The 26,585-nt window shown below is 46.0% G+C and overlaps 2 protein-coding genes across 3 annotated transcripts; both read right to left on the bottom strand.

The window, feature by feature from the left end:
- Positions 1 to 520: 520 nt before the first annotated feature.
- Positions 521 to 13,519, bottom strand: LOC147331465 (haloacid dehalogenase-like hydrolase domain-containing 5). Its single transcript, XM_086293784.1, has 10 exons — positions 13,152 to 13,519; positions 12,753 to 12,944; positions 12,406 to 12,597; positions 11,065 to 11,177; positions 9,269 to 9,362; positions 8,999 to 9,032; positions 8,748 to 8,922; positions 8,492 to 8,668; positions 6,537 to 6,702; positions 521 to 899 (listed from the first exon to the last, which is right to left on the bottom strand). Exons 2-10 carry the CDS (start codon positions 12,804 to 12,806, stop codon positions 711 to 713), a joined length of 1,194 nt encoding a protein of 397 aa, XP_086149910.1. The 5' UTR covers positions 12,807 to 12,944; positions 13,152 to 13,519; the 3' UTR covers positions 521 to 710.
- Positions 13,520 to 13,837: 318 nt separating this feature from the next.
- Positions 13,838 to 26,278, bottom strand: isy1 (ISY1 spliceosome associated protein). 2 transcript variants are annotated; one of them, XM_086293786.1, is made up of 12 exons: positions 26,149 to 26,278; positions 21,608 to 21,630; positions 20,627 to 20,678; positions 20,096 to 20,161; positions 19,968 to 20,010; positions 18,094 to 18,206; positions 17,694 to 17,811; positions 17,495 to 17,617; positions 17,138 to 17,250; positions 16,179 to 16,268; positions 14,432 to 14,556; positions 13,838 to 13,968 (listed from the first exon to the last, which is right to left on the bottom strand). In XM_086293786.1, the coding sequence occupies exons 1-11, from the start codon at positions 26,149 to 26,151 to the stop codon at positions 14,449 to 14,451; spliced, it is 852 nt and encodes a 283-aa protein (XP_086149912.1). In that variant the 5' UTR covers positions 26,152 to 26,278; the 3' UTR covers positions 13,838 to 13,968; positions 14,432 to 14,448. The 2 variants fall into 2 exon arrangements, with proteins under 2 accessions (XP_086149912.1, XP_086149911.1); XM_086293785.1 differs by lacking the exon at positions 13,838 to 13,968 and having other exon boundaries at positions 14,379 to 14,556.
- Between the last annotated feature and the right edge of the window lie 307 nt (positions 26,279 to 26,585).

Here is a 26,585-nt window from a genome sequence, read left to right as displayed (position 1 = left end):
CTGTACAGGTGCAATATGTAACGGAGTGGAGAGACTGTCTGTCACTCAGAGAACCAAGGTTACAGTGGAACCACACAGTTTGTTGGCCTTCACACCAAACTGCAGAACACGAATCTTCATATTTACAAGATCATCTTGTCTTTCCTACGGAGCACAGAGAGATTATCAACAACATTCAAACTCGATAAGACTGAGTTTAAATGAAACAAACACGTCTCTAAGCTCCACAGCTCTACATTTACAGATTCAAAGACTAATAGACATCTCACGTTATTATAAAAGCTTTATTCTGACCCATGAATGTAGAAAGTTATTAGTACTTATGTATGTCTGGAATGTTTGTGGATGAAGCATGTGTCTGTGATCTGCTCCTCGCAGCTTTTGGTGGCTGACCGTGACAGGCTGCCAGTGAGAGCAGAAGCCTGTCTGTGTCTGTACTCGGATACAAATGTAGATAAAGCTGCTCTCTTTCTGTCATTCTCCCCTCAGGATACGTGATGATATCTGCCAAAAAATATCCAAATAAAAACACAATTCAGAGATTTCTAAACTTTATTCAACACACTGATGATCAGGACTTTTTCCAACGAAACAACCAATCAGAGTAGGAGAGAGTGTGTCCCTCCAGGCAATCTAATTTAGCACCAGCTCTGATTAAAGGCAGAGGAGTATGTTGATGAGAACCAGGTGCAGGTTTCCCGTTGTGAAGGTCAGAGGTCAGAGCCCTCCTGCTGCAGCAGCAGGTCCACAGCAGCCTCCACGTCCTCCACCATGTAACTCGGCTCCATCAGGTCAGGCTCCGGTACCAGGTCTCTGTGACCGTGAAACACCGTCTCCATGATGCTGCTATTCTGGTCACTAGGCAGTGGGAAACGGGGATTGTAGACACCTGTGCACACCTGAGGACAGGTACATGGGAAGATAAGCATTTTTGCACTCTTATTATTTTGAACTCAGATGTCCTCAGATGTGCTTTTATTTTGAAGGACTAAATCGCTGATGCTCAAAATCAAAATTAGGCTTAATAGCCCTGATTTACTGACTTGGTGTTGGCTCTCTCTGCAATACAGTATCACTTCCTGTTCCTGTTACAGTTCACAGATGTTTTTGTTTAGCCTGTTTAGTTTTAGATAATGACTTATCTTATGGTGTGATCGTCACATGCTTTATCCAAAGAGCACTCTGTGTTGATTCACCCACTAATTACAGTCACAGTATTCACTCACTGTCTTTAGGGATTCACTAACTTAGCTTAGCTTAGCTACGCTTAGCTTGCAGCCGAGTCGCTAGCAGCAGGGCCTCTTCACCTGTTCATCCTGCACTTTCCTGCTCCTTGTGTCAGACATTTAATCACTCCTTGGCCTCCTTTACTAATAACAATACATGTCATAAATGTAGCTATTCTGCAATCTTTTATCCTGTGTAAATCCCTATTAAACATAAAACAGTAATCTATCCTCGAATACACTGAGTGTCGAGCAGAGTAAAAAGTGAATCCTGACGCTGACCCATGGATAGATCGCCACACGTCAATAAGCCCTAATTCCGTTAACATTCCTTTAACCCGTTTCCCTCCAGACGTGCTTTTCCTGTCCCTATTATTTGAGTCTAATCTGGGATTTAACAGTAAATTAAAATCTCCTGCACAAATAAGAGTTCCCACCGTTTCCTTAGAGATCAAATCAAATATCTTCTTAAAGAAGCTTGCGTTGCTTCCCGGGGGTTGCATAGACATTTAATAGTGTGACCGCCTTATTCTCTATTCTACCTTTTACTAAAACAAACCGACCTTCCTTATCACTTATAGTAGATATATGTTCAAATTTTATTTTATTTGAGAGAAGGATAGCTACTCCTCGTTTTTTCCCGGCCCTATACGATGAATAGAATGTATGTCTGAAACCCATCTTTTTTAATTTCTCATGTTCTGCATTATCTAGATGAGTTTCTTGCCAATATGCCAAATCTACTGTCTCCTTTTTCAATTTGGCAATTAATTTGCTTCTTTTAATAGGGCTATTCAGGCCATTTACATTTAGTGACAGCATTTTATAGAAATTATAAGCCATCAAGTGGAGATGTGGAATACAACATAATCAACCCAGACCTCAGAACATCACAACCAGAACTCACTGAACAGCAAACACACCAAACATTAACAAGAGCTTCCAATACAAAGGATATAAGAGTGTCCTTTGACATTGAGGGGACTGGCCACAGGGTGGGGCTCCTCATCCGACAAGAGGGGAGTGACCGACAAAAAAGCCAAAAAAGGGCAAAGAATAAGCAAAAACAGTCTCTTATCGCTACTAGACATAACGTGGTGGTTCTCTAACCATGTCCGTAGGCACCAACCTAAAGAAATATGAATTCTGAAGGATACGAAAGTCAGTGTTCCTGCGGTTAGATTATCAAAACTCTACCGCCAGCTATCTCACCGTTGTCCCGCCATCAGCTGTTCACTCGTCTGCTGGCACTTTTTCTTGCTCCCTCCGGAATGCTTGGAGTTTTTCCCACACGTGCTGCTGGAAGCCGCCCCCGCAGTGTGCTGTCTGCGTTTCCCAAGGAAGTAGGAAGTGTCCTCTGTCATCCTGTTGGTTTGGTTCCCCAAAGTGATCTTACCCACGGCTATTCCCCGCTTTCTTAAATCCTCGGCAGCTTGGGTCGCGGTATTATATAGGACATTGCCTATATAATACGCATAAAACACTCGCATCTTACTTAGTGGTGTCTGGAAACGGATCCCGTTGTCCTTCAAAGCCTTCTTAACTGGGATATATTCCCGTCTCCTTTTCTGCACTTCCAGGGAGTAGTCATGATCGAAATACACCCGTTTGTTTTGGATATGTACCCCTTTGTTCCATGCCGTGCGGAGAATCTCTTCTTTAACGGAGAACCGGAGGAAGCGCACTATTATTGAGTGTGGTGGGGCGTTCGGGGGTGGTTTTGGTCCCAACGCGCGGTGTGCGCGCTCAATGCCGAGAGCACGGTCCGGGCCGAAATCTTCGCCTAGGTGTTCTTTGATCAGATTTTCAACAAAGGTAGTCACCGACGAGCCCTCCGAGTTTTCCGGTACACCGTAGATCCGGATGTTTTTGCGCCTAGCGCGGCCCTCCATATCGGACACCTTTTCCTGAAGCGCCTGTTGATTTTCCAACAGCTGCACAAGTGTATCCCTAACACCAATGTCCCAGCGTTGTCTGTGAAGGTTCTCAGTCATCCAGGTCATCGTAGTCAAAGGAGCTTGCAAAGAAAAGCGTCTGGACTTCTTTAAGTTGCTTGAAGACGTTTCACCTCTCATCCGAGAAGCTTCTTCAGTTCTAATGTCAAATGGTGGAGAGTCCCAGATATAAACCTAGTGGGAGTTTCCCCCCACAGAGCAGCTACAAAAAGAAAGTTATAGCTTGCATTCAGGACCTTGAAAAGGACAAAATCACTGACCGCCTTGCATATCACCGCCTTTACCCAGGGGATGCCATACCCTGCATTTACGGACTTCCTAAAATCCACAAGGAAGCTGTCCCACTCAGACCCATAGTCAGTAGCATAAACTCAGCCACTTACAACATTGCTAAACACCTTGCTACCATCCTTGCTCCTCTCGTGGGGAACACCCCACACCACATCAAGAACTCCACCGACTTCACCGACAAGGTCCAGAAACTTACCCTGGATCCAGATGAAACCATGGTGTCCTTTGATGTAGTCTCTCTCTTCACTTGCATACCCACCAAGGAGGCCGTGGAGACTATCAGAAAACGACTACAAGAAGACAGCTCCTTGGAGGACAGGACCAACTTCACACCCGATCAGATCTGCACACTGTTAGACCTCTGCCTCACCACTACATATTTCAAGTACAACGAAGGCTTTTACAGACAAAAACATGGCTGTGCCATGGGCTCCCCCGTGTCACCTATTGTAGCCAACCTTTACATGGAGGAAGTGGAAAGGAAGGCTCTTGGCTCTTTCAAAGGAAGAGTACCCAGCCACTGGTACAGATATGTGGACGACACCTGGGTCAAAATCAAGACACAAGAAGTGGAATCCTTCACTGCGCACATTAACGCTGTGGATAAAAACATCAAGTTCACCAGGGAAGACACAAAGGACGACTGTCTGCCTTTCCTGGACTGCGCTGTGCACATTGAAGAGAACGGCAAACTCAACATCGAAGTTTACCGGAAGCCCACACACACGGACCAGTACCTCCTCTTTGACTCCCATCACCCTCTGGAACACAAACTTGGAGTAATCAGGACCCTACACCACCGGGCAGAACATGTTCCCTCTAAGCCTGAAGGGAAAAAGAAGGAACACACACATGTAAAGGAAGCACTCAAAACGTGCGGCTATCCTAAATGGGCGTTCTTAAAGTCAGCAAAGAGGCACAGAAAAGAAGACCAGACACCAGCGAGGGAGGACAGACGCAACAACATTGTCATCCCCTATGTAGCCGGTGTATCAGAGAAACTCAGGAGAGTTTTCTCCAAGCACGACATCCCGGTGTATTTCAGACCCAGCAACACGCTCAGACAGAAACTGGTTCACCCAAAAGACAAAACGCCAAAACACAAACTTAACAATGTGGTGTTTGCTGTACAGTGCAGCGAGGAATGCCCAGACCTCTACATTGGAGAGACCAAACAGCCACTTCACAAGCGCATGGCACAACACAGAAGAGCCACCTCCACAGGACAAGACTCAGCAGTCCATCTGCATCTAAAGGTCAAAGGTCACTCTTTGAGGATGCCAATGTTCACATTTTGGACAGAGAGGACAGATGGTTTGAAAGAGGAGTGAAAGAAGCCATCTATGTCCACTGTGAGCGACCATCTTTGAACAGAGGCGGGGCTTACGACACCAACTCTCTGCCATCTATAATCCAGTTTTGAGATCCTTCCCAGACGCCTTAACGCCCACTCACATCCTGGGTCATCTGACCTCAGGAAATCACATGATAAGGTGGGGCCAGGTTTCACAATGAACACACCCGAAACTCTGGCTGATTGGGACCCACGCCCAGTTTCACACCTTGGCTCAGGCGATTAGAGGATCATCAGGGGGTCCTTTTGTCCCTCTGTGGGGGGACACTCCCACTAGGTTTATATCTGGGACTCTCCACCATTTGACCTTAGAACTGAAGAAGCTTCTCGGATGAGAGGTGAAACGTCTTCAAGCAACTTAAAGAAGTCCAGACGCTTTTCTTTGCAAGCTCCTTTGACAGTGTCCCAGCGTTCCGAGTCAGCCATGTTGTCCTCGACGTGCTTTAGCCGACCAGTCATCTCCTCTACCTGATCCGCCATCTCGTGTAGTCTTTGATTCAATTCCTTAGAGAGTTCAGCCATTTGCTTCTTTATATCCTCCCGAAATTCCGTACCGAATGCTTTGAAGTCACTTTTCAATTTGGTTCGCAATGTAGCCATTTCAGCCACCAGTACGCTACTCACAGCATCCCGAAGCCAAACCAGACCTTCACCTCGGTCGCCATCTTGTCCCGATGAGAGGCTTGCCTCACTAGCCGCGGCGTCCTTCTCCATTTCACAGTCAAGAATGTTTCGTAGCCCGTATCCTCCCTTTTTAGATTTATCCCCACTCATTCTTGCGTCGAAAAATGGCAATGTAGCCCTAATACAGCTCTCGAGTCCGGGGAAACACACGGTTGGTGCCGGAGGTCACTCTCTATGCGGCCATGCGGTGCTACGAGCCACCGGAAGCAGAATGTCTGTACTTTTGTCACCTCTGCTAAATTGGAGACTCGGCTTCGCACCCTTCATTCACCCGTAGCTAGTCAGGCCCCTGTAGCTGGTGCAGCCGAAGATAGCGTAGGCCCCGCTAGCTGTTCCCCGGCAGACCCCAAGCAGCTGGGGAAAGAGGGCGGCTGGGTCACGGTGAGGAGGAAGCATAGTCCTAAACAGAAGCCCCAGGTACACCACCAACCTGTTCATGTGTCTAACCGTTTTTCCCCACTCGGTGACACACCCGCCGGGGGTCAAACTCTGGTAATTGGTGATTCTGTTCTCAGACATGTGAAGCTAGAGACACCGGCAACCATAGTCAATTGTCTTCCAGGGGCCAGAGCAGGCGACATTGAAGGAAATTTAAAACTGCTGGGTAAGGGTAAACGTAAATTCAGTAAAATCGTAATTCATGTCGGCAGTAATGACACCCGGTTACGCCAATCTGAGGTCCCTAAAATCAATATCGAATCGGTGTGTAACTTTAGACTTTTAATTCATTTGAAAGCCTGATGCTTAGCCTTGTCCACCGCAGCTGTAAAACTCAGAAACCAGTCTTATTGATTATCATCTATCCTCCATCTGGACCTTACACAGAGTTTCTGTCTGATTTCTCAGACTTTTTATTTGATTTAGTGCTCAGCTCAGATAAAATAATTACTGTGGATGTTTTTAACATCCATGTAGATGCTAGAATCACAGCCTTTGCACTCCAACCTCATTATTTAAATTCATTTTTTAATGACCATCCACCATTCAAAAAAAGAAAGATGTAAACCTCAAAGGTGATGTACGTACCAGGATAGAGTGGCACTGAATTGCAGACATTGGCTCCTCCTCTGCCATCACCTCACTTCCCATTCCCCGGGCAACCAGCCTGGTGGTGGTTGTCACAGCAGCATGCCGCTGACCCAGGTAACGGTTGTACAAGTTAGCACCATAGATGTCCGTCATTAGGTTGTCACTAGGAAACAAGAAGACAGTTGGATTAGCCAATAAAGTAGATACTGGTTCCCAAAGTGTGACGCTGGGTCACACCATCAAGTGATTGCTGGTGTGCTGCAAGATGCAGTGTAAAATCTATAATTAATTAATTAAACTCAAAAGCATTCAAAACTTTGTTGTGGAAAATCTTAAATTAAATTGCACCACCATGTGAGTGATAACATTCTACATGCATGCATACAACTGGTGTCAGGAAAGAGCTTGCTATACTAAAGTGAGAAAGTGATGTTACTATTACTAATATGACATGATTAAAATATGTGATTGACACATCAAACGAAATTTCCAGCACAACTACAAACAAAGCCATGATTAAATTATACTTTATTTTTTATTTATCTGACCAATTCCCAATTAGGAACTGCTTTATTTCTCAGTTGGAAAAGTGAAACTGCCACAATAACAGGACAATCAAATAGAGGAGGAGCTATCAGCAGATGTTGTTATAGATGATGTTTTACTGATGATGTCACAGACGGTGTTGTTATAGATGGAGTTACAGATGTGTGGCTAGAGACGGTGTTGTTATAGATGGTGTTGTTGCAGATGGTGTTACAGATGGAGTCGTTACCAATGTCGTTAAAGATGGAGTTGTTACAGATGGTGTTACAGATGGTGTTGATACAGATGTTGTTCTAGATGGTGTTGATATAGATGTTGTTCTAGATGGAGTTGTTACAGATGGTGTTGATATAGATGTCGTTACAGATGGAGTTGTTCTAGATGGAGTTGTTACAGATGGTGTTACAGATGGTGTTGATACAGATGTTGTTCTAGATGGTGTTGATATAGATGTTGTTCTAGATGGAGTTGTTACAGATGGTGTTGATATAGATGTCGTTACAGATGGAGTTGTTCTAGATGGAGTTGTTACAGATGGTGATGTTCTAGATGGAGTTGTTACAGATGGTGATGTTGATATAGGAGTTGTTACAAATGGTGTTGATATAGATGTTGTTACAGATGGTGATGTTGATATAGATGTTGTTACAGATGGTGATTTTGTTACAGATGTCATTATAGATGTTGTTACAGATGGTGATGTTGTTACAGATGGTGATGTTGTTACAGATGGAGTCGTTACCAATGTCGTTACAGATGGAGTTGTTACAGATGGAGTTGTTACAGATGGTGATGTTGTTACAGATGGTGATGTTGTTACAGATGGTGATGTTGTTACAGATAGTGATGTTGTTACAGATGGTGATGTTGTTACAGATGGTGATGTTGTTACAGATGGTGATGTTGTTACAGATGGTGATGTTGTTACAGATAGTGATGTTGTTACAGATAGTGATGTTGTTACAGATGGTGATGTTGTTACAGATGGTGATGTTGTTACAGATGGTGATGTTGTTACAGATGGTGATGTTGTTACAGATAGTGATGTTGTTACAGATAGTGATGTTGTTACAGATGGAGTCGTTACCAATGTCGTTACAGATGGAGTTGTTACAGATGGAGTTGTTACAGATAGTGATGTTGTTACAGATGGTGATGTTGTTACAGATAGTGATGTTGTTACAGATGGTGATGTTGTTACAGATGGTGATGTTGTTACAGATAGTGATGTTGTTACAGATGGTGATGTTGTTACAGATGGTGATGTTGTTACAGATAGTGATGTTGTTACAGATAGTGATGTTGTTATAGATAGTGATGTTGTTACAGATGGTGATGTTGTTACAGATGGGGTTACAGTGTTGTTGTTATTTGTTACAGATTTCGATATGGATGATATTGGTTACCCCACGGCATAGATGGTGTTCAGCCTGCGGTTGCAGTTCTGCTGTCGCAACACCTGCTCAGCATACTGGTAGGTTACCAGACTGGGTTTTCCCAGCAGTGCCTTGTACTCCAGTTCCCGACCCGTCAGCTTCCTGTAGACTGACTCCAGACACAGTAAGAACATCCCATGGCCAAACCTACAGCAACACAGCAGCAGTCAGAGCCATCAGCAGGACGCCTCCACTTTAGCACCTGTGGTAAGTCTGTGGTTGTTACCGTGGTGATGGGGCCTCAGCCATCCACAGCAAGTCCGTGTTGCAGGCTAAGACTGGCAGCTGTGGTGAAAGCTGGGTGTCATACCCACACTCTGGCCTGCCATTGGTCAGAAGCACGTCAATCAGCAGCTGCAAATTGGTCTCCCATCTGACTGGCTCCCCAAACAGGATGATCGCTATGGAAACACCGAAAGTCAGAAAAGGAGCTGATGAAGAAAAGCCATTCCACTTCCTGTGTGTTGGCTGTCTTACCTTGTATCTGGGGGAGACTCTGTGGTGGAGATGACTGAAACAAACAAACAAAGTGATGATGGAATGAACAAACATAACTCTGGAAGAAGAAACACTAATGAGCATGTGGAGTGCAATTTAACTTACTGATTACTGCCATTTTTGCTTTTTAAAAAAAAAAAAAAAAAAAAAAAAAATCAGCACTATTTACCAGGTAGAACGAAGTCTCATTCTCACCAATCAGAAACTGTTTGCACAAATGGCTCTGAGTTTAATGTCTGCAGGACTCACAGGAAGTGTGGGATTCCTGCTGTGGTCCACCATGTCCAGCAGGGGGTGGTGTTCTGAGAGCTGCTCCATGGTCATCACCCTCTGAAAACCCAAACTGGAAGAGCCATTCAGGATTGCAACACCCAGATTTTTCATTCAGACGTTCCGACAATTAAAGTCCCGCAATCAAAAAAATCTGTCTGAGTGAAAAACACCTCACAGTGTCTCATCATCCAGACAAATATTTGGAAACATTTGTTAAAATCAGATTAACAAGCAGGATTAAGGTTAACCTGGGGGGTATTCCAGGAACTGTGTTCATCAAACTCCGAGTTTAAAAACAAACTCTGAGGTGATCAGCTGATCAGAGTTAGTTCAGCCAACTCTGAGCATGTTGAGCCTGAGTTAAGCATGTGCGCAAGTAGAGAAAGAAAGCCAAGAAAGCGCTTTGATTTTAATCCAGGGAACCGAAGAATGCAAAGACATTTATCAGTTTAATCACTTTGCACCACCGATTTCATCAATGCAGACAGAAATGATGTAATTTTTAATAATGTCAGCTATCACAACTTGAATCCATCCATTCGCTTATCCTTTTCAGTGTTGTGGGGGCGCTGGAGCCAATCCCAGTTGTCATAGGGCGAGAGGTGGGGTACACCCTGGACAGGTCGCCAGTCTGTCGCAGGGCCAACACACAGAGACAGACAACCATTCGCACTCACATTCACACCTATGGGCAATTTAGATAGTGGAGATTGATCAATTAACCTAACTGCATGTCTGTGGACTGTGGGAGGAAGCCGGAGTACCCGGGGAGAAGCCACGCAAACACGAGGAGAACATGCAAACTCCACACAGAAAGACCCCGGGCTGATGGTGGAATTGAACTCAGGACCTTCTTGCTGTGCGGCAACAGTGCTAACCACCGTGCCACCGTGCTCATGAATCCTAATTTTAGATCTGATTTTAAATCTAATTATTCATCTGAAGTCCAAGAGGGATCTGCACTCGAGTCTGTTTTTAATTAAAAACTGTTTGCTACAGTTAACGACCATTTCATTATTTCAAAAATTCCAGTAAAAATAAAGAATTCCCTGAGTTCTGTCATAACTGGATAAAAATGCTGATAATGTCGCTCTAATATCAGCTTCAAGCTAAAAAAAAGTTGAAAAAAAACATCTGGGACGAATCCGATCTGAATCCCTGATCAAAAATCTGTTTCGATCCGTCCTGCTGTGCAAGTGGACTCGGTTTGCTGATCCGTCACGGAGCCCATGTTCTGGCTGATCTGGTTCTGGGTCGACCTGCCGAGGCCGACTCAGGTGATTTTCAGTGGTTACATTTCACGATTACAGTCAGACTGTCTGCAGTGACTTTAAACACATTTAGTTCAGCTTTAGTTTTAAAGTCATCTCAGCCTGAACTTCACTCAAATAAGATCCATTTATCCATCAGTGTGATTGATTATCATAGTTTTTGTAAAAACATCTGCAGATTAATTGTTTGCTCTGAGCTTGGACAGAATTGACTTGAATGAGGAAATGAGTCAGTTGGCTGGTTCAGGTGCAGCAGAGGGGAGGAGTCAGAGAGAAACCATGGCAGCCAGCAGGTTAGTTTGGAGTCTGTTACCATGGTAACTGACTCAGAGTAGAGGTTAACAGTATTTCTGGGACAGAAAAGTTTCCTTCATCTCAGGGTTAGCGCAATCAGAGCTGCAGCTAAACCTGCTTCCTGGAACTCCTCGTGATCTTTCTGTGAGCACCAGGATGAGGTCCTGTCTGCAGTTTTCTGACCCTGATGAACTTTGAGGAGGATACGTGTTGGCGATGTGTGTCACCGGCCCCTGTCCAGACACAAGGACGCATTTATCGTGGAAACTCTTCATCATCTGCAAAGGACTGTGGGAAAGGACCACCTGCTCCGGCGTGATCTACAGACAGAGAGAGACATGAGTGGTCCGAAGAACAGCTGTAGATAAAAGATGGACCCAGCCACTGACGGCGCCTCCACGAGACAAAGTGACGCGCTGATGTTCTTTAGTGTGAGCCATGCTTTAAAAATGGACCCTCGGATGCGCTGTAGACTTGAAGTGGTCCCATGATTCTACATTCAAGTCAGGAGGATTCAGGATGAATCCTGGCGTCCAATCACAGCACAGATATGAGCAACAACACAATGAATTAAAACATTTTAGGGCTGTCAATGTTAACATAATGCAATTAAAATTTTTAACACAAGTAACCCATCTGGAGCGCAGAATGACTCGAAGTCCCTGAAATGTCTCTGTCAGTTTATCCAAAGTCTGTCCGTTCTGCGATCCACATGAATGTTAATCGCATTAATGTTAGCACGTGAACACTAACAGCCTTAAAAATGTTCATGGCAAAACAATGAACTAATTTGAATAAATGTCACTGTCTGACATCATGTTACACAGTGTTGAGCCACACGGGCTCATTTGTAACGGAGGTTAAAGGTGTTAAATTCATAACATTCACAACAAGAATAACACACATGAGTCGTGACACGGGTCAGCTGAGCTGCTCAGAGACAGGAACAGTTACATCCAGCTCTTCAAAATAAGAGCTGAAAGGTGTGTTTTATTGTGTTAACTCATTACTGTGTAAAGTCAAAGTCACAGTAATTTAATGGTCAGTAAAAAGTGTTCAGAATTAGCAGATAGATGATTCTGCTCTCCTGCATCAGCTGCCTTTAAAGAGTAAAAGTATCGGTACTTGTATCAGCAGCTCTACCAACCAGAGCCAACCCTTCGCACCATGTGACAGTCATGTGATGTTAGGGCTATCTTCCTCCTCTCCTCTTCATCACCTCCTGAGTTGAATTTAGAGTCATGGGACCTCTTAAAGTTATAAATTAATGACATTAAAGCCCAACAGAGTCCCGTGAACACGGAGAAGCCCTCAGTGTGTTTATGCAGCCGTGTCACAGCTTCCACAGCGAGAACACGGTGAGCACAGATTAACTTTACCAGAATCACCTGAGACACACACACAGGTAGGGAGGAGGCTCACTGAGAGGTGAGGAAACAGGCTGACTGTGTTAAATTATACGTAAGAGTCCAAAAAAGCTTAAATAATCGATCGATAAACGGCGCCTACACAGCTGGAATCAAAACAGGAAGTTCTGCAGCCTCCTACCTGGACGTCCAGCAGGTGAGACAGCTGCTGGGCTTTGTGGTGTCTCTGGCAGCTTCCTGCATTGGTGACGAAGACAGTGGGAAAAAGGAAGTTGTTGTTACTGTCCAGGAGCTTCCTGAAAGCTCGCCGAGCAGCTGGGATCACGGCGGACCCACGCACCAGGACGCCATCCACATCGAAGATGACGCCCGCCTGACGGACAGGTACGAGAGAGAAAGACAAGTTATTCACTTTTCCTCCATCATGTGAAGAAGCCTGCTGTTGTCCGACAAACAGTAAGACACGATCAATAGATTATCAATAGTTATCAGTCTGGGTTCATAGGATGTCATAACACACACACTGACCTGCCTGCTGGAAACATGTCTGACCGTCTGCTGCAGGAAACCTCGACACCACATGACGCGCAGGTCCCTCTGCCGCTCATCGCTCTTTATATCCACACAGCTGCGATGTCACCAGTGGGAGGAGCCTGATGCAGCACACTTGCGTTGTCACCACAAAAAAAGCTTCTGCTCAGCTGACGGTACGGTATTTTCCTGTGACACAGACAGAGATGAGGGATGGGTTACCTGTGGAGGAGAAGAAGGCGTGGCCTCGAGATAACCTGGTCATGTTTGGTCATTAGTTGATTAGCTCCTATATTAAGCTGATAACAGGAATTGAAAAATAGATCCTGTTACCTGAGCTAAACACTCAGCTTTAAGTCTCAGACATGTGATCTATAAATGAAGTGTAAACTGTACCTGTACAGGTGGGAGGAGTCACCTGGATCCAACAGCACCTCAGGTTCAGCTTCAAGTTGAGGTTCAGGGTCACGATTGGTTCACTGGAGATAAGGACGCTGAAGCAGACGCGCGCGCACACACACACACACACACACACACACACACACAGACGCACACACAGACAGAGATACACACAGACAAACAGACGCACACACACACACACAGATGCACACACACAGACACACACACACACACACAGACACACACACACATACACACATACACACACACACACACACACACACAGATGCACACACACACAGAGACACACAGACGCACACACACACAGACAGAGATACACACAGAGGCACAGAGAGACAGACAGACACACACACAGACAAACAGACGCACACACACAGATGCACACACACACACAGACAAACAGAGAGACACACACACACAGACACACACACACACAGACAAACAGACGCACACACAAACAGAGAGACACACACAAACAGAGAGACACACACAAACAGAGAGACACACACACACAGCCGTTTCCTCCTCACATGACATCACATGAAGCGTCAGGTCATTAATCAGCCACATGCTGCAGAATGCTGCCACCAATCAACAGGCAGATTGAAGCCACATGATGACACAGACTGAAGTACTGCAGTAACCTCAGTGTTGACAGTACAGCGAGGTACTGCTGATGAACCTTTGACCCCTGCTGCTGCTGAGGTTAAAGGTAGTGTGAATATGAGGGCCAACACAGAAGAAGAAGCAGAGCATCGTTACCATAGCGATGGAAAACCTTTGTGATATCCAGCTGGAAAGGAAATGAAAACGTGTAAAAACAAAACAAAAGAATAAAACAAATTTAGCTGCACAAACATGTTCCAGCCATTTTCTTCTGCTTATCCATGTCACGGTCATGGGGGGTGGAGCCTATTTTAGCTGTCACAGGTGAGAGGATGCACGCCAGTCTGTCACAATGAACTTTTTCCTAAAAATCATGACGTTTGTGATTCTTTTTCCCAGTTTTGAGATCAGTTGCACTAAATTGCTGTCGAGTCTCTACGTTAAAAGCGCCCGGAGGAGACTGCTGCTGTGGTTTGGTGCCGATATTCTCTTAAAAGTCAACATTTCTTTCCCCTCAATGAAATTTGTTCACTTCACTGTCCAGCAGGGGGCAGACCTGAGGTTCACTATAAGCAAGAAAAGTAGACGAGAAGAAACTGAAGAGCAGAAAGTTTTTATTAAGAAAAGGTAAAAAACACGCCTGTATTTACAGCAGCAGACAGATGGGTCAGAGCCCCAGTAGAGCTCGGGCCTCCTGACTCTGAGCCTGAAGAGTCTCGCTGGCGTAACGCTGCAGCAACTCCATCTTCTTCCTCCTGACCAAAGCCTCCTCCACCTGAGAGACAGACAGACAGGGAGGTTACTCCTGAACTACGTACCACAGGTACTTCATCACTAGACCATTCTGGAGGATTCCCATGATGCACTGGGTGTTTCTTCTTCACTCGCTATGTGTTAACAGACCTCTCTACTGAATCATATCCGTTATTAATCTCTGTCTCTCTTCCACAGCATGGTCGTGTCCAAATTCATGGGCTGCATCCTCCTGAGGACCCAGCCTTGGCGGTCTACGTGGGCCGGGTCCTCAGAAGGTCGGGTAGGCCGGAAGTAAACGGCTGTGGAATTGGACGGTCTTGCCTTCAGATTAGCGTCACCGCTGTCTCGGTGGAGTTTAATAAACTCGGCCGTCTGCTCCTTGCTGTCTAAAATATAACAGGACACTGGCGGAAATTCTCAACTGCCTCACACGTCTGTTTAATCAGTTTTCTGTTTGACGTTTATTCAGCTGTGTGAAAACCACCCGGGGGATTAATAAAGTTTTATTTTATCTAATCTAATAACTTTAATCTCAGCCAAACTGATTTACTCACGAACAAACAAAACACTGAAAAAAGCCCAACAATAACATTTTTAGGTTGTCTAAGTGACTTATATATCACGTTTAACCCGAGCAGCGAAACTCCGCGGTGATCTGAAAATGATGTGCCGGGAGTTGTGCCGCTCTCGGCCGCATCAGTAACCCTCGAGCTCCCGGCTAGCTGTCGAGCTGGTGGGGAGCAGACGTCTCTGAAAACGTCGAAGCACTTTTGCAAATATGGGATATCTTGATAAACCGAGCAGATATTTGATGTTTACACAACTACTTTCTCACCTGAAAATATGTTAAAAGTTTATTTTGTGACCCAGAAAGATTAGTATGAGTAATTTAAAAACTTAGCAGCGGCCGCCATTGCTGGAAACTGGAGTTTGGCTGGTTTGAATTCTTGGATATGGTGGGCCACGAAGGACACACCCGACCCATCCTTCAAATTCGGGAAAAAGCAGGACGCATTTGTCGGCTGCATTCGGAGGAGTCTACGAATTTGGACAGCCTTCGGCGCGTCGCTGTGATGTAATCGGTCTACAAACCCGTCCTCAGGAGGATGCAGCCCATGAATTTGGGCACGACCTGTGTCTTTATCATGTCCTCCTTCTCTCACAGCAGATGGCCCCGCCCCTCTCTGAGCCTGGTTCTGTGGGAGGTTTCTTCCTGTTAAAAGGGAGTTTTTCCTTCCCACTGTCGCCAAAGTGCTGCTCATAGGGGGTCATATGATTGTTGGGTTTTTCTCTGTATGTGTTATTGCAGGGTCGACCTTACAGTATAAAGCGCCTTGAGGCGACTGTTGTTGTGATTTGGCGCTGTGTAAATAAAAGTGAATTGAACAGACCAAACTCTCCTGAAACCCTGCACGGTAGGCTGACCTGCACCTCCTGGGAAATGTAAAGATAACACCGCCTGCACAGGTGTGCCAAAGGTGACGCCCACTCAGGTAGGCCACGTTGTTGGCTCTATGTAGGTTGGAGATCTAAATGAAGCGGACACAGTCAGAGCTGCTTTCAAGGCTCTGGTTAGAATCAGGCGTCATCCTTGGCAGTGAGGGTCCTCACGTTGCAGGCAAGCGTGTTTGTGTGTCTCACCTCTTTCTGAGATGGAACAGGTACGTGTGCGATGAAGGCGAGTCCTCCATCCTCTCCCTCCTGCTCCTCCTGCTCCTCCTGGTCATCAGGCTGCAGAAATAAAAAAAGATTGTTCATATTCAAGCACATCTGTGTGTGTCAGTAAATTAGTCTTTATTTTTCTCTTCTCTAAACTTATTTAACTTGGATGATTTAAGGATGATTCGAAATGTCCACCATGTTTCAGTAAATAACCCACATGTTGTTGACGTTGGGTCACTGGATTGAATGTTAAATAAAATGAAATAAAAATCACGTGAACCCCGTCTGTCAGACCCAGAAGGCTGACTCTGTTCAGCTGCACATCTTCAGTGAAACATCGTCATCAGGTGACTTCTTCAGTCTCAGCTGACTGCAGGTTTCCGACCCTATGAACAAGCAGCACTGACTAACAATGGGCTGTGAGGTCAGTTTCATCATCATTGATATGCAAATTGTTGTAACTATCGATCGAAGACCAGCTGACACTGAAATGTTTCACTGAAACCGATGAACAGGGTCGACCTTCTGGGACTTCCTCACCTGGATGACGTCTACCTCAACGTTTGAAAAATGTTTCAGTGTCTTCAGCTCGTCCTCGTATCACGATAAAGCAGACGAGGTAAACATGGCTAATGCAATAATCCAGCTGTTAACATCAAATTTATCGTATTTCGTAACGATCTCAGCACACTACAAGTACTGTTAACCTTAAACCTGTACCCGGATTAAAGTGATCCTATTCAGTTCTTACTGACCAGGACAAAAGTGATCTGGATTACATGATCCATGGAAGAAAAACCCAGATCATTTTATCTGGATTACATGTCAGAGTCGCACGTTCACACCAGACGGTGTGTTTCTACGAGTGAACCGCTCTCAGGTGTGCCGAGGTCACCTGACAGAAGCTGATTGGCTGAGCAGGTAAAGAGACAGTTCACCTCTTCGTTGTAGACGGTGTAGATGCTCTCCTCCTCTTCCTCCTCCTGCTGTTTCTCTCCAGACACTCGAGACTCTCTCTCTGTTTTCCACCTGTGGACCGCCTCCAGCACAGCTACACACACACACACACACACACACAGACACACACACACACACACACACACACACACACACAGACACACACACACACACACACACACAGACACACACACACACACACACACACACGTGAGGTTACCTGAAGTGTCACACGCATGAACAGACGCTTCAAATCTGCTGAACTATAATCCAATAATTCCATCATCCAGGATTTTCACATATTCTCTGGATTATTTTATAATCTGGGGATTATGAACCTTGTTTCTCGTACTGCGCCTCCAGAGGAAGAAGGACGCCGTCGTCTTCGTCTCTGTAGCCGTAATACTCTGCATCCACATCCTTCATCAGCTCCCCCCTTGTCTTCCTCGGCGCTGGGGCAGCTGGGAGATTACATACTTGGTGAGGACCGATGGTGTGACAGTGTGACATCAAACAGGAAGTGATGCAAATACGTACGCTCCTTCTCGAACAGCTCCCGGACTCCCGGCAGGTCTCTGGCAGCTCCAAAGTATTTATAGCCGCGGTTTCCAGGCACCTCCTTTCCCTCGTGGTCCAACATCCTTGGCCCAATGCGCTGCGACACAAACACGCGGTCAGCTGCTTCGATTGCGCCGATTGATAAATAAATTGGAATTTTCAATAACTTGCCATGATTACTGATAATAAATCAAGATTATCAATATCAAGTCAGGATTTGATGAAAGTCTCGCAGCACGATGTTACACAGATTACAACATTCAGGGTCACGTGACTCATCACAGCAGGCTTTAAATCAGTGGTTACTATGGTAACAGTTCTATTAATCTGACCCTTTGATGGCTCAGATTAAACGTGAACTCCTGTGTATGTCTCTTACTGCATAGTCGGGTCCTCCGAGCTCTTTGATGCGGACCTCCCAGTGACCTTTCTCTCTCAGCAGCTTGTTGATCTCATCGTTCAGATCCCGAATCCTGAACTCACCCAGACCAGCTGCACAGGTGAGGCACAGGTGAGGCACAGGTGAGGCACAGGTGAGGCACAGGTGAGGCACAGGTAAATGGTCTGTATTTGTATTAGAGATGGACCGATCCGATATTACGTATCGGTATCGATCCGATACTGACCTAAATTACTGGATCGGATATCGGAGAAAAATAAAAAATGTAATCCGATCCATTAAATATCAGGAAAGCACCTCACAAAACTTGCAACACGCCGTAACTCACCTCAGAACGTTAGCACGTGGGAGCAGTATGCATCACGTGATAGAGCAGCTGTGGCATGCGGGACCTGTCGGTGGTCTGGATAGCATGTGGAGCTTCGCTAGCAACCCGGCATTTCATCTCCGACAAAGTTATCCCCGAGAGAAGTAAAGCAAGTGTGTAAGTCCATCTCTGAATGTTTGTAAAGCATTCCTGCGTTAAGCTTAATGAGCGACTGCCTCTCGCTCTCCGGCTGCTACTTCAATCATGAAACTGCTTAATGATCAGCTGATCGGCTTTTCTGTCGCTAGTCCGTGTCTCTTGTTTGTTTTTGGCCCACTTTGCACCAGAAAGAGGAAACCAGCGGCTGAACAACAGCAGCACGTTTAAGCTTGATCAGCTGTTGTTAGAATTTATTTAATATTACTTTCTACTCGAGGATCTTTTTCTACGCAGCTGACGCTGGTAACTGTGCAGGGGCGGATCTAGCAAAGTTTAGCCAGGGGGGCCGATAGGGCATTAACAGGGAAAAGGGGGCACAAAGACATACTTTTCTTTCTTATTCTCATTTAAAATGTCGAGCTTTTAATTATTTAATATTTATCTGAATCTTACACCCAAAGTTTTAATTTGATGTAAAATGAATAGAAGTCAATTACTGTATATAGTAACTATTAAGTCTAATATATATACCCTAGTAAGCTATAGTACTTTTTCCTTTGGGAAGGTACCATCTGTGCAGTCTGCAATTTTGTTGAAGAAAGATGTTGAATCTATTTAATATTTCTTGAAAAATAATTGATTTCTGTGCATTTTTTTTCACACTGCATCAAATTAAGGTTGATTACGTCGATTAAGCATCATGAGGTGGAGCGTGAGGGGTGGTTCCCTATTTTTTATTTATTTATTTTTGTTGTTGCTGGGAGTTGGAACCCTATTAGTTAGGTTGCTTAATATTTATGCTAAGTACTCTTTAAAATACCAGAATAGGGAGGATGGTGTAGGTTTAAGTTTATTAGATTGATCAGTATTGCTGAACTATGAAATATTTTTTTTGCATACAGGTATAACAGAATAGCTTTAGTGTAGTTGTTGTTTTAAACTTGAGTATGAACTTATACAAAATGCAGCAAGATATTTAAAAAACACTATATCAGATTCATATCGGTATCGGCAGATATCCAAATTTATGATATCGGTATCGGACATAAAAAAGTGGTATCGTGCCATCTCTAATTTGTATAGTGCTTTACTAGTCCCTAAGGACCCCAAAGCACTTTACACACAAGCTACATTGTAGCCACAGCCACCCTGGGGCGCACTGACAGAGGCGAGGCTGCCGGACACTGGCACCACCCGGCCCTCTGACCACCACCAGTAGGCAACGGGTGAAGTGTCTCGCCCAAGGACACAACGACCGAGTCGGGGCTCGAACCGGCAACCTTCCGATTGCAAGACGAACTCCCAACTGTTGAGCCACGGAGAGACACAGGTGAGGCACAGGTGAGAGAAGGGGAGTGGGACAAGTGAGGAAGAGACTTGGACTCACCGTTCTGGATCTGTGCGACTTTCTTTGAGATTTCACTGATAATCTGAAACAGGCACACAGGACGCACTCAGTACACCTGACTGCAGGTACCATCACCACTACTGATACTAGTGCTGCAGTGTGACTACCTGTCGTCTCCATTTTTCAGCTTTAGGAAGTTCACTGCACTCTGAGGCCAGAAAGGGTCTTCTTTCCTACAGATGAGAGATCAGGCAGACAGGTGTTTATCTGACGGCAGCACTACTGCTATAGACCGCAACCGCCTGCAGAGTGATAACAATTGCGGAGAAGATCATCAGGACCCCGCTGCCCTCTCTGCAGAGCATCTACCATCACAGAGTCCAGAAGAGAGCTGCCTCCATCCTCAAAGACCCCACACACCCCCAACACGGACTCCTCAAACTTCTGCTTAGGACCAAGGTTTAGAAGTGCGAAATCCAGAACATCAACAACTCCTTCCCCACAGCTATCAGACTCTTGAACAGCTGACCTATTTTAACAGTAATAATAATTTTTGCACATGTATTTTATTTGTTCTAGTTCTATTTGCAGATATTAACCGGCATCTGTGTGTGGACAGCAGAGAAAGAATTTCATTGTACAGAGAAATGCTTTTCTTTGTACACATGACGATAAACGCTTTGGATCTCGAAACTCACCTTGACTTTTCCTTCCTCCAGCTGAGCCTGCCTGAACCGAGCCAGGGCCGTCCTGACAGACAAAGCAGAGGGACACATTTACCCTAAGAGGAGGACAGGTGGAGGAGGACAGCAGGAAGAGGAGGACAGGTGGAGGAGGAGGACAGGTGGAGGAGGAGGACAGGTGGAGGAGGACAGCAGGAAGAGGAAGACAGCAGGTAGAGAAGGACAGGTGGAGGACAACAGGAAGAGGAAGAGGAGGACAACAGGAAGAGGAGGACAGGTGGAGGACAACAGGAAGAGGAGGACAGGTGGAGGAGGAGGACAAGAGGAAGAGGAGGACAGGAGGAGGAGGTCAGGTGGAGGAGGACAGCAGGAAGAGGAAGACAGCAGGTAGAGAAGGACAGGTGGAGGACAACAGGAAGAGGAAGAGGAGGACAACAGGAAGAGGAGGACAGGTGGAGGACAACAGGAAGAGGAGGACAGGTGGAGGAGGAGGACAGGTGGAGGAGGAGGACAAGAGGAAGAGGAGGACAGGAGGAGGAGGTCAGGTGGAGGAGGACAGCAGGAAGAGGAAGACAGCAGGTAGAGAAGGACAGGTGGAGGACAACAGGAAGAGGAAGAGGAGGACAACAGGAAGAGGAGGACAGGTGGAGGACAACAGGAAGAGGAAGAGGAGGACAGGTGGAGGAGGAGGACAGGTGGAGGAGGAGGACAGGTGGAGGAGGACAACAGGAGGACAGCAGGAAGAGGAGGAGGAGGACAGCAGGAAGAGGAGGAGGAGGACAGCAGGAAGAGGAAGAGGAGGACAACAGGAAGAGGAAGAGGAGGACAACAGGAAGAGAAAGACAACAGGAAGAGGAGGACAACAGGAAGAGGAAGAGGAGGACAGGAAGAGGTGGTCAGGTGGAGGAGGACCACAGAAAGAGGAGGACAGGTGTGTGTCTGTGGGGGGGGGGGGGGGGGGGGTCATACAGCACATCTCTGACAGGAAGTACTTACATGGCCTTCTCGGCGTTCCTCGCCTGCACAGAGAGAAGATCGGAGTGAGAAACATCTGGAAACATGTGGAGCTCAAAGAGGAGGTAATTTCATGGTAACCAATAGCACGTGAGGTCACCAAGCACCTCCTCTGAACCTCTCCTTGTTGGCCTGCAGCTGGGCCTGGAGGTGTTATCCAGGTAAAGTTGACACCTGGGCAAGAGCTGAGACCCAGACTGCCGCCAGACTCCATTAAAATCAGCAGTTTAATCAAGCTGATAATGGATTGCATTTATATAGCACTTTACAATTCCACTATTCATTCACTCTCACATTCACATTCAGTGAGATCTTGAGGGAGAACAAAGGGAAGCGGCGGCGGCCTAGAGGGAAGCGAGCCGGCGTCAGGAACAGGCTGAGAGCTCGTGCACACCTCTGCCTAGTAGGGGTGGGGGAAAAAAATCGATACTGTGTAGTATCGTGATATTTTGTTTGCTAATAATGTATCGATACAGGGACAGCAGAAATCGATATTTTGTTACAAAAAAAGTTTTTGTGGACTGGAACTCTGACTTCAGAGCATGTTGATCAGTTCCTTTTTCTGAGCAAGAATCCTGACACTGTCCAAATGTGTTTAACTTTTTTTTGGCAGTTTACTTATTTTAATTTAAGACATGTTTTATTTTAATGAAGTTTAAAACTTTTTTATTTAATGTAAAATTATATTTTGTTTTAATTTACTTTCAAATTCTTCAGTTGCTGAATGGGCTGCATAGTTTTTATAAATAGCTGTAATTGTACCAGATGGTTGCATTCAGTTCAGTTGGACTAGACTGTAATACAAACCGTTCAGTTTGTCAACAATAAAACTGAAATAAGAGAAAGACTGAGTGCGAGACTTTGATATTAGATAAAATGAATATTGATAAACCTTTATGTACAGAATCTGAATATCGCAAAATATTTTTAAATATTGTGATAATATCGTATCGTGGGATGTATGGTGATTCCCACCTCTACTGCCTAGCATCCTGCTCGCCAACGTCCAGTCACTGGAGAACAAGCTTGACGACCTCAGGGCCAGGATAAAGTTCCAGAGAGACATTCGGGACTGCAATCTCCTCTGCTTCACCGAGACATGGCTGAACCCAGCGGTGCCGGACCACGCCATCCAGCCGGCCGAGTTCTTCTCGGTTCACCGCATGGACAGGACACGGGACTCGGGGAAGTCAAGGGGAGGCGGCGTGTGTTTAATGGTGAACAACAACTGGTGCAACAGTGCGAACGTTGTTCCTCTCACACGCTCCTGCACACCAAATCTGGAACTACTGTCCATCATGTGTCGTCCTTTTTATCTACCTCGGGAATTTACATCGGTCATTGTAAGTGCCGTTTATATTCCACCACAAGCGGACACAGTCACCGCCTTATGCGAGCTGCATGAGGCACCAGACACAACACCGGGACGCTGCGCTTATTGTGACGGGGGACTTTAATAGCGCCAACCTCAAACGCGCAGCGTCGAACTTTTATCAACACATCACCTGCCCCACCAGAGGTGAAAGGACACTGGACCACTGCTACACTACGGTCAAGGACGGCTACAAGGCACAATCCCGCCCTCCTTTTGGCAAATCTGATCACGCCGCCATCTTCCTCATCCCAAAATACAAACAAAGGCTGAAACAGGAAGTTCCAGTTCAGAGGAAAGTCGCGCGCTGGACGGATCAATCGGTGGCCGCGTTACAGGACGCACTCGATGACGCAGACTGGGGCATGTTCAGAAACAGCTCCGACGATGACGTCAACGTGTTTACGGAAGCGGTTGTGGGATTCATCGGGAAACTAGCGGATGATACCGTGGAGACAAAGACTATCACAACGTTTCCCAACCAGAAGCCGTGGGTGGATAAAACCATCCGCGACGCTCTGAGATCCCGCACCGCTGCCTACAACACGGGACTCACGACGGGGGACATGGACCCGTACAAAGCCGCGTCATATAACGTGCGGAGGGCGGTGAAAGAGGCGAAGCAGCGCTACGGGAGGAAACTAGAGTCACAACTCCAACAGAGTGACTCTAGGAGCCTGTGGCGGGGACTAAGGACAATAACGGACTATAAAGCACCAACAACCGGTATGACGAACGCGGCCGTGACTCTGGCAGACGAGCTGAACACTTTCTATGCTCGCTTCGAGGCTGCAGCTAAGGACTCCAATGATGCTAGTGTTAGCGGCGCTAACGGCTGCAGACAGGAAGATACTGCCAGCACCGGAAACGTGCTCGTCATCTCAGAGCATGAAGTAAGGAGAGCCTTCAAGAGAGTGAACACCAGGAAAGCAGCAGGACCAGACGGCATCCCAGGTCGTATCCTAAGAGACTGCGCATACCAGCTAGCTCCTGTGTTCACTGAGATATTCAACATCTCTTTATCTCAGTCGGTGATCCCCACATGCTTCAAAGAGTCCATCATTGTTCCTGTCCCGAAGAAACCCCACCCTGCTTCTCTCAATGACTACCGCCCTGTAGCCCTCACCTCAGTAGTGATGGAGTGCTTTGAACACCTGGTCAGAGACTTCATCATTTCTTCACTACCAGACACACTGGACCCACTACAGTTCGCTTACCGTCCAAATCGTTCCACAGACGATGCCATCTCTCATCTCCTCCACACATCACTCACTCACTTGGACACTAGAAGGGGGAATTATGTTAAAATGCTCTTCATAGACTACAGCTCTGCATTTAACACCATAATTCCCTCCACACTCACCACCAAGCTGGAGCATCTGGGACTCAGCTCATCTATGTGTCAGTGGATCTCCAACTTCCTAACTGGCAGACCACAGGCAGTAAGGATGGGCGGACATGTCTCAGCCTCCACCACTCTCAGCACTGGAGCCCCCCAGGGGTGTGTTCTGAGCCCCCTGCTGTACTCTCTGTACACATATGACTGCGTGGCCACTACCAGCTCCACCACCATCATCAAGTTTGCTGACGACACCGTCGTGGTGGGCCTGATCTCTGATAACAACGAGACGGCCTACCTGAAGGAGATTAGGAATCTGGAGAACTGGTGCCAGAGGAACAACCTCCTTCTAAACGTCAGTAAGACAAAGGAGCTGATAGTGGACTTCAGCACTAAGCAGGAGAGGAACTACCAGACCCCCGTCATCAACGAGTGCCCAGTGGAGAGAGTGGACAGCTTCAAATACCTCGGAGTTCACATCACGCAGGACCTGTCATGGTCCTGTCACATCAACACCGTGGTGAAAAAGGCCCGACAGCGTCTCTACCACCTCAGACGCTTGAGAGACTTCCAACTGCCCTCCAAGGTGCTCAGGAACTTTTACTCGTGCACCATAGAGAGCATCCTGGCGGGAAACATCTTAACCTGGTTCGGGAACAGCACCATGCAGGACAGACGAGCTCTACAGAGGGTTGTGCGGTCAGCTGAGCGCACCATCCGCTCCGAGCTCCCTGACCTGCACTCAATCTACAGCAGGCGGTGCTGGACCAAGGCCAGGAAGATGGTGAAGGACCTCAGCCATCCCAACAACAGACTGTTCTCTCTGCTGAGGTCAGGAAAGCGATTCCGCTCCCTGAAGACCAACACAGAGAGACTGAGGAGGAGCTTCTTCCCGCAGGCGATACGGTCTCTCAATCACACCACCACACAGTACTGACCCACACATATGGTTCTTACACACACACTGGACTTTCTGGACTTTGGTTTTGCACAACACTGGTCACTATATTCTTCATTTCCCGTTAATACTTGTACAGCTGCTGTTATTGTGTATATATTTATTTATATTTAGATTTCTTCATACATTCTTATATAGTTCTATATTGTGTATTTTGTTGTACAGTTATTTTATTTTCAACTTTAATTTATAGATTTTATCTTATTCTTCCCAGTTAAATTTACCCTTCATTCTAATTTGTGTTGTACAGTTATTTCATTTTTAACCTTAATTTATATTTTATTCCTTCCTAGTTAAATTTACCCTTTTTAATTTTTCATATTTATTTCCTATCTTATTCATAGCCTTTTCCTTTTTTGTTCTCTTTAGGTCACGAGCAGTTGTCCAAGCATTTCACTGCATATCGTACTGTGTATGACTGTGTACGTGACAAATAAAATTTGAATTTGAATTCACACACTGGTGGAGGCAGCTACAGGTGTAGCCACAGCTGCCCTGGGGCAGACTGACAGAAGCGAGGCTGCCATATCGCACCATCGGCCCCTCTGGCCAACACCAGTAGGCGGTAGGTGACGTGAGCATTAATGTTCAATACAGCCACCTGATCGATACACCAGGTGATCACGGTCTGCTTTGGTTGCTCAGTCTTCTCCATGTTTCAGCTGCTCCACCAGACTCCATTCAAAAATCTGTTATTTTTAACTCAGAGTGTTTTAACACGGTTTGGAGTCGGAGGAGCGGCTCCTCACAGAGCCGCTGAGCGCTTCCTGATCACTGATTAATAATGAATATTGATTAACGTGCACACGGCTGTGACGTCAGTGAACACAACAGATTAAAATGCTGATTCTCACCATGTCTGCTGCGGAGTTTAGCCGTTAATCCAACAACCGAGCAGAAACCATCCAAACACACACGAACACAGCACGCACACTAACAGGAAACACGTCACCGGCTCCCCCACTGCATCCGGTTTTATGTCTGCACTACTGCCCCCTGCAGGACGAGCGGCCCGCCTACAACGACATGTAAGATAAAATAAAAATGTACACACAAATGTAGGAAATAAAATAGTTAATGTGAAAGCGTAGAACATTAATATTCATCTGCTGTATGACGGACGTGCACGCTGAACTCTCAAACTTATATGAGCTGTGTGAGATCTGATTGGACGGCCACAAACGCCAACAAATATTTCCTAAAATGTTTTGTTTGTTGTTTTAAATGTCAAACATTGTATAAGAAGACAAAACTGAAGCCTTTCACTGAACGAGCAAACAAACACACTGGT

This window comes from Aulonocara sp. 'chitande type north' Nkhata Bay, linkage group LG5 (assembly GCF_057382095.1).
Source record: "Aulonocara sp. 'chitande type north' Nkhata Bay isolate Kocher_YH1m ecotype deep benthic linkage group LG5, A_spYH_male_GT1.1, whole genome shotgun sequence".
NCBI lineage: Eukaryota > Metazoa > Chordata > Actinopteri > Cichliformes > Cichlidae > Aulonocara > Aulonocara sp. 'chitande type north' Nkhata Bay.
This window is presented reverse-complemented; position numbering and strand designations above follow the sequence as displayed.